This window comes from Leptinotarsa decemlineata, unplaced genomic scaffold (genome assembly GCF_025532065.1).
Source record: "Leptinotarsa decemlineata unplaced genomic scaffold, Ldec_3_MD MMD2_P_RNA_scaffold_11, whole genome shotgun sequence".
In the NCBI taxonomy this organism is placed as follows: Eukaryota; Metazoa; Arthropoda; class Insecta; order Coleoptera; family Chrysomelidae; genus Leptinotarsa; species Leptinotarsa decemlineata.
Window position 1 is genome coordinate 835,807 of NW_027412525.1, and position 19,025 is coordinate 854,831.

A 19,025-nucleotide genomic window follows, 5' to 3' on the forward strand; every position below is an offset into this window, starting at 1 on the left:
TTTATTTGTATTTCCTGCGTTTCTCATTAACTCACATGGTAAGATTTTACTATCTCAACTTGTTTCTTACATCAAAAAAGAGGATGCTCTGAGCTAAAATGCTGATCATCTGTGCTTATAATACTTAATAACTATATAGGGTGTCCCATGAGAGAGAATATCCATATTTCGTGAAAGCATATGATTTTGATGTCAAAGGGTCGTTTCATTCGCGAAGATATCCAGCAATAGGTGTCATCCATTAGGGCGTCGCGACATCGACGGCAATTTTTTAAAATGGTAACCTAGATTTTACGATTCGTTTTTGGATTCTGCATTAAATTCTGAATTCAGCCATATAGCACACTCGTAGTTTTCCTGGAATACTGATGAAAAAAAGACAGTTTTATTGCATATTATAAAGAGGGCCACGAATAAGTCGAAATGAATGCAATAATACGAGTTTAATAAAATGAATCCATCAGTTATGATTTCATTGTCTGTTCAATTTTATTTAGTTGCGTATTTCTGTACAAATTGAAATAAATATTTCAAATTACCAAAAAATATGTTACTTTGACCATAACTCGACTAACATGATGATACATGAATCAATTAGTGATAACAAGAATCATTTTAGTAAGTGTTCGAACTGCCTCCCTTCACGTAAAATACACATATTGCATCTTTTTAGTAATTCCCGATTCGTGACAGCTAAAAGCGTCTCTCGCGTTTCGCGTTATGGAAGCACAAACATTTGTGATACTATTTTTCAAATCCTCTACATTTTGTGTACGTCGCATATAAACTAAGTCTTTGATATATTCCCATAAAAAAACTAGTGGAGTAATATCAGGACTTCGAGCTGGCCATGGTATTGGATCCTTATTTCCAATCCATTCCTCATTAAAAGTATCATCCAAATATTTGGTAACTATTCTATTATTATGTGGAGGTGCCCCATCTTGTTGAAACCACATATTCAGTCGAGTTCGTATTGGTACATTCTCCAAGAGATTCGGCAACACATGTAGAAAAACCAAGTACTTCTCCCCATTGAGAATTCCTTTAAAAAAATGAGGTTCTATCAAATAACCATCAATGATTCCGCACCAAACATTAACCCCCACACAGACTGAAATCTCGTTTCTTGCACCCAATGAGGGTTCACGTTAGACCAATAGGACAATTATGTTTGTTTATTATACCGTTGTTATGGAAACGGCTTTCATCACTCCATAATATTTTTTTCAGAAAAAGATCATCATCATGAATACGGGTGGACAACCATGCAATGAAGTTTAATCTTCTATCAGCATCTCCTGAATATGGGAATATATTTTAGTTATTAAAAATGAAACATGAAGATCATTACCTGTTACATGTTACAATGCATTGCTACTTGTCTGGTGGAACTATATGGTTCCAACATCATTTGGCCTAGCACTGCAACACTGTGATTATCATCAGTAGCCGTTTTTGTTTTTTTTTCGCTTCTGTTCATTAATACATCCATTTCGTGTCAAAGATTTGGATAAACCAGCGAATGTTTTGTCTGACGGTAATTTTCTGTCAGGATACCGATTAGCATAAATTCTCACTGCTTCTTTTGAATTCCTTCTTGCTTCGCCATAAACACATATCATATCCAAATTTTCTGCATTTGATAATTGAACCACCACCACAAAACTAAATACACTTTCGTCAAATCTGACCTTCTGACAGATCGATAAATACATTATTGCATTTATTTTGACTTATTCATGGCACTCTTTATAATACGCAATAAAATTACCTTTTTTCATCAGTATTCAAGGAAAACTACAAGTGTGCAATATGGCTGAATTCAGAATTTAAGGCAGAATTCAAAAACCTATTGAAAACACTGTGTTATCATTAAAAAAATTGGCGTCGGTGTTGCGACGCTCTAACGGATGACGCCTAGTGTTGGATCTCTACGTAAATAAGAGGAACCTTTGACACCAAAATCATCTGCTTTCATGAAATATGGATATTCTTTTCCATTTTTTAGATATTTGCCCGCGAAGTTTTATATGGGACACCCTGTATATACGTTTTTCACTCCAGACAAAAATACAGCATTTCGATGCGAGTTTCGCTAACCAAGTTACCATCATCAGGAGATGACTGGAACTGCGGCTATCTTTATGTATACGTCTGGGTAAATCTTACCTGAAGAGGGCCATTGAATTAATTCCTAATATAACTCATTGTTTTTATTTAACCTAACATCAATTACCCTCTGACATGACAGCTAATCTTCACTTGTTTTTTACCTGAAATTGTTACGTACGAGAGTAAACAGGCTGTTTGGAATGAGACCTTTGTCGCTGTCCACATATGTCCTTATGTAGAACGAGAACTATGAACGGTGATGAAGATACCATTCTCAATAGCCAATTGTTTGCCCTCGTGTTGTGGGTAGAAAAAGGTGAACACTATGTGTCATTAAAGGTAGTAATTAACATCAGGAACAATAACAAATATAGCACAATAAGTTATAACTAAGAATTCATTTAATAACCTCTATTAGGTGAGTTGATGGTCTGTCCCGATGTATATGAAACGTCCAGAAATATAGCCTGTAAGACTTATTACGGCCCTGATAAGCACTTGACTGAAAGCAATTCTTTCTTTTTTAATGTATTACCGCTTTTTCTCAAAACTTCACACACCTCTGCTATTCCCACGTTGTACAAATTTGAGTATTTTACAAAAACATAAACTTTTATTTCCAGCGCTCATTTCGGCTCTCGCGGAGTTTATTCATGAGCCAATAATTAACAAATATCACGCATTATTTTTACTCCTTAGATTTATTCTAAAGAGTAGAATACACATGAATGAAACAACAGAAACAACAAATACAAAAACCAATCCCGAGGCTGGACAGAAGTGCTCACCTCAATCTGAGGCGGTGGCCAATCTACCGACTGGAATGAGGCTGGACATAGCAGATCACCTCCAACAGCAAAGGCACTTCCTGCGGCGGGCGCCAAGAGCTCTGCCTTGAATGAAGGCAACGAACCGGCTGCCCCTGCAGGACAGCTCCCTCACTTGTGCACCTCCACGGAGGAAACCCCAAGAAGGTTGAAGAAGCCGCGCAACGACAGTAATATCGCTGCACCTTCCAAAACCTTCGCTGAAGCCACCGTGAGACACCTCAAGGTTGCCAAAGAGAGTGTGTGTTCGGCGAGTCTTGGCCTATACCTGCCAATATAAAGGAGATATCTCCTAGTGACTTGTCCACCTTCTTGGAAAGGACAGAATAGACCATGACCTAGAAGGACAACTCCTCGGACAATGGGTCACATGTGGCCTAAGTGCTGTGAGTCTACACTCACCCTCCCTACTCTACAGATACCAGAAATATAAGGAGTAGGCAGATTGAGACCTTAAAGAGAACTCATGAGGAGACCTGAGGAGTAGGCAAATCGAGGCAAAGGTGTCAACTCACATCAATTTCTTGAAAATGGACCCAAAATGGGAGCCGAAACGTCGAACACAAAACTTCAGATGCGGTTCAACCCGAACTTAACGACAACACTTGGTTGCCAAAAACGGGGAAAAATACAAACGAACGGAGTCACCAACAGGAGCCTATCGCACATTTGTGGTTTCAGTTAGGAGATCTAGAATTTCTAGGATATCCTAACATCACCACGCAGGCAGCTACATCTACCTGTGTGACTTCATGGTCTAGGAAATAGGTGTTATCAAGTGTCTATGATTTATATCAAAAAGGAAAGGATTAGTCGGAACAGCACTCAAGAAAATGATTGGCAAACCGCAGACCCTTTTTTTTTGGTTATTGGCCTCATCAGCGCGGTGTAGCCATGTGCAAAGATGGGCAAAACTTGGTTGCCAAAAACCGGAATAAAGCACAACGAACGGAGTGCTGTTTGGACTAATACTTTTTGTAGTATGTTGTACTGTAGTTCTGCGTCTGTAGTTTTCATCTGTACTTGACGTACATGATTCGACGACAGAGTTGTTGATTAAGAACTTTAAAACTATCTGCATCCTTTTGATTTCGAAGTTTTATATTTTTTACTGAAGGCATTTTCTACCAACAGTAGATCTACCATGCTCACCCACTGAACTTCAAATTATTCAAAGTCCACCTCACTCACGGGTCGTAAGTATCGGAGAGTTAAAAAAAAGTTACCTTTTGTTCCCCTCGAAGTCTTCCAATTCAACTCGCAGAGAATATTCCTCGTTGTTTGTCAGCATATAAATGTTCTCATTTCCCAACCAAAATTCTTTCGATGGATCCCCGAAACCGTTTTTGTAGTCGTTCCAGTCTCTGTTAAAGTTTTCCCTTGGATACCCGAAATCGTCTCTCCTCTGAATTACCTATTGAAGATGAAAATAAGATTCGATCAATACCGTATAGCAAATACAATTAATATGTTAGATTATTTCGTAACTCATAACTGACAAAACAGATAGTTTAACATTTGGGAGGAATCGAAAAGTTTTAACAAATGTTTAATTAGATAACTAGTTATGGAGATTCAAGGGTTTTCATCTGAAGTCACATTGATTTTTTCCGTTATTACATACGAGGTCTGTTCAAAAAATAAGGTGAATGTTCAAACTTCGCTGGCTACGTACATTCGATTAGCGAAACAACCGAGAAACCTTTTGGTAAATTTGTAATATGATTTCTTGTAGTTATAAAAAGTTGATTCATTTTCTTGATCAATTATTTGCAGTCAGATGTGAAAGAGTTGAAGTGAAGGGACTCCAAAATTGAAACGATAATTTCATTTTTGAAGTATTTTCAGTCACAGATCTTTCCTTCTATGTTCTGTACTATACAGTGCATTTCTTTAATGTCAACGGGTCAATTAAAAAAATTGAAATTTGGGATAATGAAATTAATGCATGAATACTTTATTTTGAAGTGAAATTGACAGATAAAATTTTCAAGATGGCGACTGGGCGCCATCTGGGAAAAAAATTAAATGGAAAGGGGGTCTTGTGATACATCTTTTTGAAGCTCCTGACAAAGTCTTCACAACACTAGAATATAATGTTAATATCTTCAACTACTACAAAATGGCGGAACTTTTAATAATTGCCTGAGTATATTAATATTTAACTACATGATATGAGGTAATAAGCTTGAGGTCAGTTCAGGAGATGCTCGAAATAGTTGCCTTGAACTTCTTGACATATGAACAGCCCATCCGATATTTCACGCCGAACATTTTCGAACACAGTAACGTCAATATCTCTACAAATATTTATTATTCTCTGCCGTATATTCAATATTGAAGCAGGTTCAGTTTCGTACACCTTTTGCTTCAAATAGCCCCATAAAAAAGTTCAAAGGTGTCGAATCTGGCGAGCGGGCTGGCCAGACCTCGACGGCCAATCCAACAACCGGGAAAAGAAGTATCCAAATAGTTTCTCACTTGTCTGAAGTAATGTGGTGGTGCTCCATCTTGTTGGAATAGAATATCCATATCGAATTAATTAGGATTCGCTTCGACGATTAGAGGGTCGACAGTAATTTCCAGCATATTCAAATACAGTTCCCCTGTTAAATTTTGATCAATAAATGGAAGTCCTACAATGTGGTTTCCCAATATTCCTGCCCAAATGGTAATTTTTTCTGAATATTGGGTATGTGTTTCCCGGAAAACGTGAGGATTGGTGTCACTTCAATAACGCCAATTTTTGTCTGTGAACATTGTCATTTAAGAAAATGTACATTCGTCACTAAAACAAATATTGTGGAGATATGTAGGATGCCTTGCAATGGTTTCCGTCATGACTTCGCAGAATTCTGTTCTTCGTTCAGGGTCATCTTCAGTTAATCAGTGTACCATTTTAATTTTGTATGGATGATACCTATTCCTCTTCAAAAGTCTGCACACAGTAGAAGGAGACAGCTCACAAACATTCGCGACGAAATAAGTAGACTGTTCAGAATTTACTACCATCTCACCAATTATTTGCAATTGCTCTTCTTCCGGAATGGACGGACGTTCTAGGGGATATTTGTTATGTACACCACCTGTAGTTGTGAATTTGGATACAAGTTCCCTCAAATATTTTCTACAGATAGGACGATTTGGAAAACGTTCATTGAAAATCTTTTCGGTCTCGTGAAAGTTACGCGTCGAACCGTAAATAAAAAAATCGCATCAATATTTTTTTAAAATGGACGAGAATTGACCATTTTAGTGAAACCGAAAACTAAATGAGAATATTCTTATTGAACCATGATGTTCATTGTCGTACTGATATTTTTGTCATTTTTATAAACAAAAAATAACTAAACAAACCTTATTGGATTGTTGGAATTGCCATATGGCAGATAAAAAGGAATATTTCCAAAATATTGGTATTAATGTGTTTGTTTTCAGGAAACTATTAAATGTTCCGCCATTTTGTAGTACGTGAAGATATTGGCTTCATATTCTAGGGTTGTGAAGTATTCGTCAGGAGTTTCAAAATTATGTGTCAAAAGACCCCCCTTTCCATTTAATTTTTTTTCCAGATGGCGCCCAGCCGCCATCTTGAAAGTGTCATCTGTCAATTTCACTTCAAAATAAAGTTTTCATGCATTAATTTCATGATCCTAAATTTCGATTTTTTGAGTTGACCTGTTCAAAAAATAAAAGGGGGGGCATTAAAGAAATGCACTTTATATCAAACAGCAATGTTGTTGGATCACATATTTCAAAAGTGAACTGATTCCTGTATGTGGATAATTTGAAAAATTGAAATGAAAATTTTCAAAAGCCCGATGTAGATCAGTTGGTTTTCCTGATGAAGTTAACTTAGTCCATGAAACGTGTGTTGAGAAGAGTGGTACTATACTGGCGTGCTGCAAATGTGTACTTATAATATATTAATGGGTCTAATATAGTGTTTTCAGTTGATCAAATTTCAGTATTTTGAAAGAAAAAAGATAACTGATATTCGAAAATAAATGAAGTTGATCACTTCTTATATTTGGAAGTGTGCATTATTATAATTTCACAACTTATTTCCATGTGCATATTGTCCAAAAATCTCCTGCGTAATACATCCTTTGATAAATATTCCCTCATTAAGCGACAAAGACGGAAGCGAAATGATCATTTCCAACACTTCCCTTTGCTCTAATAAAGTCAAGTTGTAGCTTTCAGCTAGTCATTTTACTATAAGCCTAATCAGCCGTATTTGGTTAGAACAGGTCATACGAGACCGATACATTTTTCCACCGACATCGACATGTAAATTTCACAATACATTACCTCACGAGATTTGTGACTTGGCGTTTTCTAGTGTAGTTCCTTATCCTTGGTTGCGTAAGAAAAAACATGTGATGTGGATTTTTCCAATGGAATCAACACATACATAAAGAGAAACCAATATTGTTGAAATTGGTTTGAGATGAAAAAAGTTCAGTATTTAGAATATAATGAAACAAGGTTTTCATCGAAATATTGAAAACAAAAACAAAATATTATCGAAGTACACATTTTCTTGATCAATATAGACCTTTTCTCTAGTTTGCTATTGGTCAAAAGTTCAATTCTTGAAGTTAGTAGGTTATATTTTGTTAGACACCACGTAGGGGTGTTTCTAACCATCTGTAACTTGTAGATTTCTTTTCTTCCAGGGGTTGATATAACCATTTATTACTCTGTCATCAGCTTTTCTGCCTAATCAATAAGCAGCATTTTCGGCGACGAGTATGATTTGGAACGTCTGGCGTGAAAAGAATGTATTGAGAAATATTTCCTCTCACCAGAACAACATTGCTGTCTTTTGACGCGCTAACCATCAGGAGTTGACTAGTGTTAGATCTTACAAACTATGTTAACCATTATTGAATGCATCTACACGATTCATTACTTTCCAAAATGAAGGACAATAAATCAATTCCTAGTATTTTGTTACTGTCCTATTGTTACCTTTCTTTCTACCTGTAATTACGTACTAGTGCGAATAATGAGCAACCACAAATGAAACACGTTCCTTTTGTAGCTAGCTATTATAGTCCACTTAGTTCCTCCAACATATTTTTTATCGCAATACACACAGCTTATTTCGTAAATATCACACTTTTTCTTTCCCGACGTCTCATCTTTCGGTTTGCCCAACATTTATTGAAGTGTACAGGCAGTTTCGAAAGCCATCTTCACACCCATTTTTCAAAAAATTCAAACGAATCCTTTGGTGTATTTTGGTTCGTACGAAAGGAATATAACTCATGAGTTTTAATTTTTCTTTTATCTTCTTGATAACTGCTTTCTCAATATTATATCTTTCTTTGCTCCAAGGGAACGTGATAAGCCTATGAATTAGAAAATGTAATCCCGCAATTTCGAATTCCAAACCTTAATCAGTATTTTTAATAACTGGAACATCCAAGAATGGTAACTATTAGTTATTTCCAATATCATAAGTGAACTTTATATTTCGGTATTTGTACTAAGACAAGTCACAAATTCCTGTAATTTTTCGTGTCAAAAATGACAAATACATCATCCACGTATCGGATCCAAGTTCATGGAAAGTAAAACGACTCTAAATTCCATTTCATATCTGCTTTAATATACAGGGTGTTCCTTAAACACATGCTAATATTTAAGGAGGTAATTCTTAGACCCATTCTAAGGAAAAAACGTCCTATGGATGTATGTCCTAAACGCCTTAACTTTTGAGATACAGGGTGGCAAAGTTTTCAAAAATAATCAGTTTTTTAATAATAACTGAGATAATTTTGTAGACATTTTTGGCATATTTGGTAGATATGTTCCATGCCTCAAGGCGCATTTTCTGATGTACAATTTTCTTGATTTTCTCTGCCAGTGGCGTACGTACGAGTTTTGAAATGTATATTTTTGGCGAAAAAAATACTACGCCACTGCTTTATCTTGAATTGAAAATTATTTTTAAAATTCCCTTACATTTTTGAGCACATTTGATTTACTAGGTTTTCTTTGTCCGACGCATGGTTTTCGTTCAAAAAATTAAAAATTGCTTTACTTAAGGATAAATTCCTTAAAAATCTGATGCGGTATCGTGCATCGACTGAAAGCAAACTAAGAGATCAGATTTGTTGCAAAATAATTGAGGATCTAAAATGTATTTGTTTGTTGTCAGATGCACTGTTCTCAATTGAAATTACGTCATAACGCAGCACCGAATATAATTTTTGAAAACATAAATTTAGTTATCCTGGAATAAATGACGTGTAGCAGAATTTATTTAATGCACCTCTTGGAAATATGGAGTTTGTCGATATGTGATTTCTTTTAAAGATTAAAAGCAGAAAAAACAGCGTACCCACCATAGCAATAAAAAACGAATTCTCTGTATGTACAAACGTCAGTAGCTAATATTGATGTTGGTTTAAAGTAAGGTGTTGGTGTTAAAAACTGTCACAGCGCGTTTTGATTGATTTTGAAGTGTTATTGAAGTTATTTTGGTAGTCCGCTGTTTTTCTGAATATCAGTAAATATGGTAAATTATACGAATGCGGAAATGGCGCAAATGCATTACGTATATGGCCTTGCCGATGGTAATGCAACAGAAGCCAGGTGCATTTATCAGGAAAGATATCCTAATCGTGCCTTACCAGATAGCCGAACCTTTTCAAATATTCATCGTCGACTTGGGGAAACTGGTAGTTTCAAGAAAGGGATTCTGGAAGGTAGACTCCGTGTAGTAAGAACTCCTGAAATTGAGGAAGCGGTGCTGCAAGAAATTGAGGAACATCCTGAGACGAGTACGAGGAAGATCGCTAGAACTCTGGATATTTGTCATCAAATTGTTTGGCGTATTTTGGTTGATTTTTTGTTATACCCATACCATATTTCAAGAGTGCAGGCATTACTCCCCAGAGATTTTCCACAGCGTGTGAACTTCAGTCGGTGGTATCTACAAAGTATTGCACTAAATCCGCAGTTTAAGACACAAATTTTGTTCACAGACGAAGCAAATTTTTCTCGGAATGCCATTCAAAATTTTCATAACAATCATGTGTGGGCTGAAGAAAATCCCCATGCAATAACCGAAACCCATTTCCAACACCAATTTTCGGTTAATATATGGGCAGGAATTATAGGTGATCATCTAATAGGCCCATTTTTTCTACCAGGACGCCTTGATGGTCGTTCTTATTTACACTTTCTCGAAGAAGACTCACCTGGTCGCGGAGGACCTATTCAAGATCCCCCGATTTCAACAGTTTAGATTTTTTTTATGGGGTCACCTTAAAACTCTTGTGTATAAAACTCCCGTTAATACTTTAGAAGATTTAAGAGAGCGAATAGTTGCCTCGTGTGAAACTATACGAAATACGCCGGGAATATTTGAACGGGTGCGTAATTCCATGCGTAGAAGGGCGGAAGCATGCATACTAAGTGCAGGTGGCCACTTCCAACAATTTTTATAATCAGTTTTGGTATTATTACTAATTAACAAATTTGTGCTATTCGTTTAGACTTACTGTCACAAAATAAAATAAAACTCATTTTTGTGAAAAATTTATTTTTTTGCAGATTATGTTTTCGAATACTATTAGGGAATTGATGATGCGTTATGAAGCAATTTTCAGTTTCTCATTCATTTTAGAATTATCTAATTTCTTAATTTGCTTTCTGTCGATTTTTATTTTTTTGAGTGAAAATCATGCGTCGGACAAAGAAATACCAAGAGATCAAATTTTCTCAAAAATAAATGAGGATTTCAAAAATGATTTTATTTTGAGAAGAAAGCATTGGCGTAGTACTTTTTCCCCAAAAATATTCAATGCGAAACCCGTAGGGATGCCACTGTTTGAAAAAATACAAATTTTTGTACATCAGAAAATGCGCCTTGAGGCATGGAACATACGTACCGAATATGCCAAAGATGTCTACAAAATTATCTCAGTTATTATTAAAAAACTGATTATTTTTGAAAACTTTGCCACCCTGTATCTCAAAAGTTAAGGCGTATAGGGCATACGTCCATAGAGAGTTTTTTTCTTGAAATGGGTCTAAGAATTACCTCCTTAAATATTAGCATGTGTTCAAGGAACACCCTGTATACCATGAACGGAAATAATGGGTTGAACATCACCATGTATAAACAGTAAGTGCACTGGAACCAATTCTGTCCCATGCAAAGTTGTGTGAGCTGTGTCTTTTGAGAAAGTTCTTCTATACAAACTTAACCAAAATATATCAACGGATTGGTAAAAATTGTGGTAAAAAAGTTGCTTTCAAAAATGTTCGTACACTTCAACATATGTTGGGCAACCCGAAAGACAAGACGATGGAAAAAAGTTTATGATTCACGAAATAAGCTGTGAGGATTTCGTTAAGTATGTTACTCAAACTAAGGGGATTATAATAGCTCGCTACAGGAAACATTTGGTTTCATAGACCAGTATTGGTGAACATGTTATTGAGAATGGCCACAGAATGCGCGGGGATATTAAAAATTATCGAGACCAGTACATGCCAAAATTTTAGATGCCTTTTAGTGTTTTGAAATGAAAAAATATGAAATGAAAACTATGAAAGGTGATGAAGGTCCCATTCCTAATGGCACATTGTCCGCACTAGTGCGTAATCACAGGTAGAAATTAGGTAAAGATCAGATATCATTCTGATAGTAAATAACAATAGGACAAGAACAAAATACTAGAAATAAGTTTAATGATCCTCATTATGCAAGGTAATGACACGTGTAGATGCAAATGATAACGTTAACATAGTTTGCAAGATCTAATCCTCGTCAGCTCCTGATGAAGATAATTTGGTTAGCGCGTCAAAAGGCAGTAATGTTGTTCTGGCGAGGGAAATATTTCTCAATAGATTCTTTTCACGTCAGACGTTCCGAATTTACTTATCATCAAGAAACTGCTTACACGGTTAGGCAGAAATGCTGAGGACAGAGTGATATGTACTATGTAATAAATCGTTATATCAACCCCAGGAAGAAAAGAAATATATTCCAAGTTACAGATAGTTAGAAAGACCCCTACGTAGTGACTAACTGAGTAAATAACTAACTTCAAGAAGTAAACCTCTGGTCATACAGGTGTATTTTTGTTCTGGTGAGAGGTGTGAAGGTCGCATATTCTGCTACTCTTCCATGCCATGACATTAGTTGACCCAATATACATATATCGAACTTGTGCCAGGGTCGTGTTAATGTCAAAGTGTTCTTCTGTTCCAATCTCGTGGAAGTTGATCCTGCACATCTCTGGAGTGTGCTATTAGTGGAACCATTTTATACATTTTCATTACGTTGATTGGGCATATCCACTTACGATACCTTAAGCCCTCGCGAAGGAATTACGATTGTCACTAAACTTAGTATTCATTCCCTGACACTTGCACCAACCTGAGAGACTCGCTACTGATTGGGTTGAATCAATTCAGATGATCATCTTTCTTCTGGCTAGTTCCTAACACATCCATGGTCCATAGATCTGGTTCTTTAGAACATGCATTTAAGGTTGTGGCACATATTGGTTGTCAAACTGTTTTTCTTTGTGGTTGCAGGCTCAGAACTTCCAGAATTCATATAGGATTTCATCTATCACAAGATGCATATCGTATCCTGTTCATTGTTTTTTTTCCAAATTTTTTCATGACACCTATAGCAATAATCTTGTTCGTTTAACTAGTTTGTACAGATGATTTGGTGATACCTTCATCGAATTTTCTACGATTTCCCAAATTTCGGAAGGAAGGGTAGCCATAATCATTTCCTAGTTTCCATCCCAGAGCCAAACTTGCACTGACAATTACACAATTTTTTTGAAGTGGTTCTGGTCCTTTTTACAGTATTACTCAATGAATCAGGAGAAGTGCATCAGGAGAAATTATTTGATAATTTGGACTCTTGTTTCTGTGTACTCCTGGTTTGTGTTTTAGATCATTTATTGAGGCTTGAAGTCTCTTTGAGAAATTCTTTTAGAGTCGAGTAGATACTTGAGTTTGTTTAACCTCTTTACAATTCCTCTTCAATTAATTTCTTTTAGATTTCCTTTGGTTTTCGTTGTATTCGGTTAGAAAACTTTTTCATTAGTTCCTTATCGTTTTTTTATACCATTGCACTTTTGAAAGGTGCCAGATCTTCATACCAACACGGACATTCCTGTTTGATAATAGCTGCCAATTCTTAGTCCATAGAATTGCTTATTTTATACCCCCATCAAGTCTGAGCAAGATACGAAGTCACTCTTATAGGGTTCCCAGTTTATTTTTCGGGGGTTTGGGTTATATAAGATCGAGCTATGAGATCCTCTGATGTCAAAGTTTATATGTCGATGATGTGAAAAATTTGTTTTCAGTGCTTCCTCATAACAGTTGATGTACTCGTCATATCACAGTTAATTAGGATCTATGATCTGAAAATGTGTTGAGTTGTATTCACATCATCTAGATTTATGTTCAGACATTTATGACAATATTTTTCAAGTCAATGTGTGTAGTGAGTGGATAACAGTAGGTATAATCTATATAAATAAATAATCGTTTATTATATTCGATAATAATGAAGAGTTGGAAGTTCGAGCACCGTGTTAACTTGAAATTTTTAGTGCAATTCGGGAAAAATCAAAAGACGCATATTATTATCTCGCAGTAGTACAGTTATTTCAACAAAAACACATGCACACACCAAATCTGCAACAGCCTTCTAGATGCCCGTTTCCCCAACCGATAAGGTATCACTAGGACTAATACACTGAAATCGTTGAAAAACAATAGAAAAAAGATCGTTGAGGACAAAGGTATCCGTAAGATTGTAATTGATAGGAAAGTCTTTGAGAAATTTCGGAAAATCATAAACTGAAATCAGCAGGAATGTCAGACATCGAAGTTTGGTTAGCAAATTCTCATGACAGATATTGTCGAATGATTTGTGAATATTGAGTGAATCGGCTCAAGTCTCACCATGTTATTGAATCGTAATAAAAAATAGGTTAGATATGGAAGGGATAGCTATCGATCTTTTCTTGTAGAAAGCGCTTTGACGTTCGACTCTCATGTTGATTATTTCAAAAATTTCATAGTATGCTAATTTCTATTTTTCCACAATTTTTACTGAACCTGATTCGGTCCCCAGCGGGGCAGGCACAAAGTATGTGCTATGCTGTTTCATCATTTTACAAACAAAGGCATTTTACAAACAAAGGCTCTGCATATGATGATTCAAATGACAGTGACCAGTAAGAAGGCTTATTAGACATCGTAGTTCGTCCATACTGTAGTCCAACAATTGTTTGGTATCAAGCTTCGAAGGGTGAATAAACGCCTTGAAGTGAACCAATCCTGGAATATTCTGCCGGAAGTCCATACATCTTCTCTCCATCCAGGTGTTCAATCTTTGTTTGGCAAAGCTTAATGATAGGTTCTGGTCCGATGAAGCTGCTTGCAGCATCCTCCTTTGCAAGGGAGTCAGCAGCCTCATTGCCTCCAGACCAGAGATAATCCGTTAAGTATTTCCATCGAGGAGAGTGGTTTTTGGCAATTTACTACCAATTTAGACGTTGCTCGGTAAGAGCCATAAGCTTTCATCGCCGCTTGACTGTCCGAGAATATTTTTATTGCCTTGTGTATGAGATTGGATTCTTCCAATATTTCCGCACACAATTCAATAGCATACATTTTCTCTTGAAATATATTCGCATAGGTTTCTAGGCAGGTTGATATCTCTGTCCTAGGTGTGCGACTGAAAACACCTTCACCAGAACCGGAAAGTGTTTTTGATCCATCTGTGAATTAACAACTATCTGCTCTTATTATTTCTTTCTCTCGGAGGATCTATTCCTCTCTACTAGGAGACAGTATTTTATAAGGCAGTTCGTAATTGACAGTTGAAGGCATAAAGTCAGAGGTCAGTTCCAGAATGCTGTGACTTCCAATGTCAACCGACAGTCTGTTGCACTCTGCATTAAATTGATTTGTGCATTGGCAATGTGCACAAAAGTCTATATGCAGTCCATCTAGCCTTTCTCTCTCCAGAAAAATGTGGAGAGGTCAGTAGTCAAGCGATTCGGCGTGAGTGCTTTGTTCACTCACTCGAATTGACTGCCGTGTTGGTCGGTGGTTCAAGCCCTAGTCTGAATGATCGATTTTCACTTGCTATCGTCCAACCCGTGTTAGGAATCACACGTTAAAAGGTAAGACTTCGGTAATCCTCAGCTGGCACAAGTTTCGACTTCTGAGGGTTGTCGTTCGTAGGGGTGCGATAGCAGATTGACGGAAAAATAGATTTTAAACAGATTTTTTAAACAGATCTAGAAGGATCTCCATGGCCACTGACGTTGTGGTACTGATGGCAACACTGATGACCAGACAAGCCTGTCTCTGAAAGTCAGAGAGCTTCGCCTGGGCCGTTTTCTGTAAAGCCTTCGGCCACCAGGCAATTGCACCATAAGTGATATCAGTGGGTACTACAGCCAAGAATACTGAGGAAACAGTACGCCACTGACTTGTTGTAGTTTTTAATTTTTTTATATTATCAACTTAAAATACAACTCCTTTGTCGCTTGTGTTTTCTTCATTTCTAGCTTTGTTTTCGAGAAAAACAATTGAACCCACTTTGCATATCATGAACACCCGCTTTGTAGACCAGCTGTCAGTGATAGTGTTGTCATATCAGTGTTGTCACTTAGTGGTGATTCTATCACTAACAACTTCATTAACACTGAAATGGCTTACAAGCACATCGTTTATGGATTAGCAAACAGAAATGCGGAAGAAGCACCGAAAATTCACCAGTACAAATCTTAACAGACTAATTCCATGTGCTAAAACATCTAGAACGCTACATTCAAGATTATGTGAAACTGGTAGTTTTGATAAAAATGCAGTGGTGGAAGACCAGAATCTGTAACGACGCCTGAAATAGAAGGAGCTATATTTGATGCGATAGAAGAAGATCCTTCAAATAATATCAGGAAGATTGCATTGCAGCTGAGAGTCAGCCCAAAAACCTTATGTACAGTTCTAAAAAAGAACCTCCTATACCCATATCACATACATATCTACGCTCTACTGCGTAGATATGTATGTGATATGGGTATAGGATGATTTTCACCCAAGATTAATGATCTGCAAGTGATTGATTCATACGATGGCTCACAATGATAATTTCTTATAAAATATTTTATTTACGGACGAAGCAAATTTTTCACGAGATGCTGTTTGAACTTTTACAATGACCATTTTTGGACTGACGAAAATTAGAGAAACCCATTTTCAGCAACAATTTTCGCTGAATGTTTGGGTAGGAGAGATTGGTGACTTCCTAATTGGACCATTTTTTTCTACCAGCAAGATTAACAGGTCAATCCTATACGGACTTTTTGCGAGATCATTTACCAATTTTGTTAGAAGTGCTGGTACTTATAAGAGGCAACATGTGGTTCATGCACGACCGACGGGGTTCCAGCTGATTCTAGTGTTCTTGCTCGTCAGCATTTCGACATCACCTACCCTAATCGCTGGATTGGACATGCAGAACCTCAAAATTGGCCAGCTCGCAGTCCTGATATGAAGCCTCTCATCGTGTTTATTAAGCTTCCGTACTAGATGTGAATGACCTGAAGAATCGAATAATTGACAGTTGTCCTAAGGAATACCCCAGATTTTTTTGAACGTGTCTGACAACGAATGACAAATCGATTGCAGTCGTGTATTTTATCAGAAGGTGGACATTTTGCTCATTCACTTTAAGGTCGAAATTGTTTATTATTTACTTTCAGTTTTTATTTTATGTTGTCCATGGGTAGTTTTCAGAGGTGTTTTTTTTTCTCGAAACGGAGCTTGGTATGAAGAAAACACAAGCGACTAAAAAGTTGTATTTTCAGTTGCTTACTCTGAAAAAATCAAAAACTACAAAAAATTCAGTGGCGTTTTTTTTCAATATTATTAGCTGTGGTGCTCACTGGACCTAATAATTTCAATCCAGTTCGGGCTAAATACCCGCCTTATTACTTCAAATAACTGTAGCAAATTTCAACCTATAAGGATATTCATGATATTTTATGAATACCGTTTTTTTTTAACTTCAACGCCCTGTATCTCAAAAACAAAGCAACTCCGGACATATTTTCATATGAACTTTTTTCTTAAAACGACCTAAAGAATCACCCTATGAAGTTTCGTACCGTAGTAGGAAACACCCTCTATATACCTACTTCAAGAAGGAATACTCACCGTCCAACCACCATCGGCTATTTCTTGCTCGCAGAACACTTTGAGAAACCAGTAAGTTGTTCCTCTGATCTGGAGGTAATATATTCCAGAGTTTCTCATTCCGGCACTCAGGAAATCGACGCAAGAGTAACCCTGGAAAAAAATATAGAGTTAATGTAGAATTATATATAACCAAAATGCAAAAATATACAATAATAATGATGATGTTTATCATGTTAAGAAAAATTGCTCAAGTTTCTATTTCTCTAGCATTGAAGTATTGATTTCACAACAATCCTCTGCTATTATACTGGGTTGATAGTAAAATATTATTTTCATGATTTGTTAGGTTAATTGTTATATTGTTTTTGTGTTCATCTGATCAGCTTCACAAATTATTCAGTCCAGTACTGTATTTTTCAAATACGGTACAACCTGAATCATTTCAAGATTTTTGCAACAGTTTTCAAACACCAAGACAACAGTTTCCTATTTCGGGAAACTAGGATAATCTCTTTTCAGATCCAGAATATCAGTGGTTGTTTTTGAAAAATTCGCGAATTGTCTAATTTCGTTTTTCAAAAACAACTAAGTTTTCAAATTACTTGATAAAGCTACTGTGCTAGCGAAACATGTTTCATTTTTCAAATAAAGTTTGTGGAAATCAAATCGTGAGGTGTAGTTTTTGAAATTAGTATGGATGTTCATCAAGTAACGGCCAAATCAGTCAGAGAATTTCGTTTTATGACTCTATTGCCTCTATTGCCATTTCAAACGATATAAAAAGGCTGAGGAACCTTCAATTCTGTTTCATATTTGTTATAATCCGATATGAACCAATTTTACTGCGACGTTTCAATCATTAGATTTCATCATCAACTCAACTTTTCAAATACGAACCTCATCGATTATTGTAGCCACTGAAATAACATATTCAGCTAAGTATGTACCTATTATATATAATATATAATTCAGGTATTTTTTGACGATTTTCTCATCGTCACTGTATGATCACATACTTTCCGATCTGAGCTACATCATGAAAGAAGGTACCGAAATTTTTTGGGTCTAGGAGTCAAAGCTATACATACATTCCACACATTGAATAAACATACCCAGTAATGAAAAGAAAAGAATTAATGTCAGATTGACGTCCATCGTTCTTCAAACACATAGTATTTTTATGTCAGTTTTTTAACGTTTGTGGAGTTACAGCAATGCAAGCCTTCCTTATTGTTTGGCTCACTCCAAGGCGTTTATTCACCCTTCGAAGCTTGATATCAAACAGTTGTTGGACTACAGTAGGGATGAACTACGATGTCTAACAGGCCTTCTTACAGGTCATTGTCATTTATCTGTTTCAAAATCTGTTTTTCCGTTAACCAGCTGTCGCACCCCTACGAACGACAACCCTCAGAAGTCGAAACTTGTGCGAGCTAGGGATTAACGAGGTCTTACCTTTCAACGTGTGATTCCTAACACGGGAATCATCATAAACAGAGACTCGGACTGTTGGAAGACAATGTGTGTCGACTCTGTTTGGAAAATAATGAAACAGCAGAGCACACACATTTTGCCTGCCCCGCTGGGGACCGAATCAGGTTTTAAGAGTTCGGTAGAGCCGTACTCTTACCATCTGACCTGAAAGACCACTCACCATACAAACTAAACGGCTTCGTTAAGAAGCTGGTTCATTTGGTCAAATGTCAATAGGTGTGAGTCACAATAAATCCTTGCGGGTTGCGGTGGAGGGTCGAATAGATCCATTCAATTTGAACCTAACCTAACCTAACCCTTATTGTTTCTTTCAATTGATCAATATTGCCAAAAGTTGAGCCAAATACCTTATTTTTAATGAAGCCTCACAAT

General features: G+C 36.6%; 1 protein-coding gene across 1 annotated transcript in view; it reads right to left on the reverse strand.

The window, feature by feature from the left end:
• Positions 1-19,025, reverse strand: part of LOC111514858 (uncharacterized) — a 343,452-nt gene that overhangs the window by 18,434 nt on the left and 305,993 nt on the right. Inside the window, exons 3-4 of the mRNA XM_074169249.1 lie at positions 17,178-17,309; positions 4,169-4,356 (exon numbers count right to left, since the gene is read on the reverse strand). Coding sequence (XP_074025350.1) covers positions 4,169-4,356; positions 17,178-17,309 — 320 coding nt within the window. The remainder of the gene's footprint in view (positions 1-4,168; positions 4,357-17,177; positions 17,310-19,025) is intronic.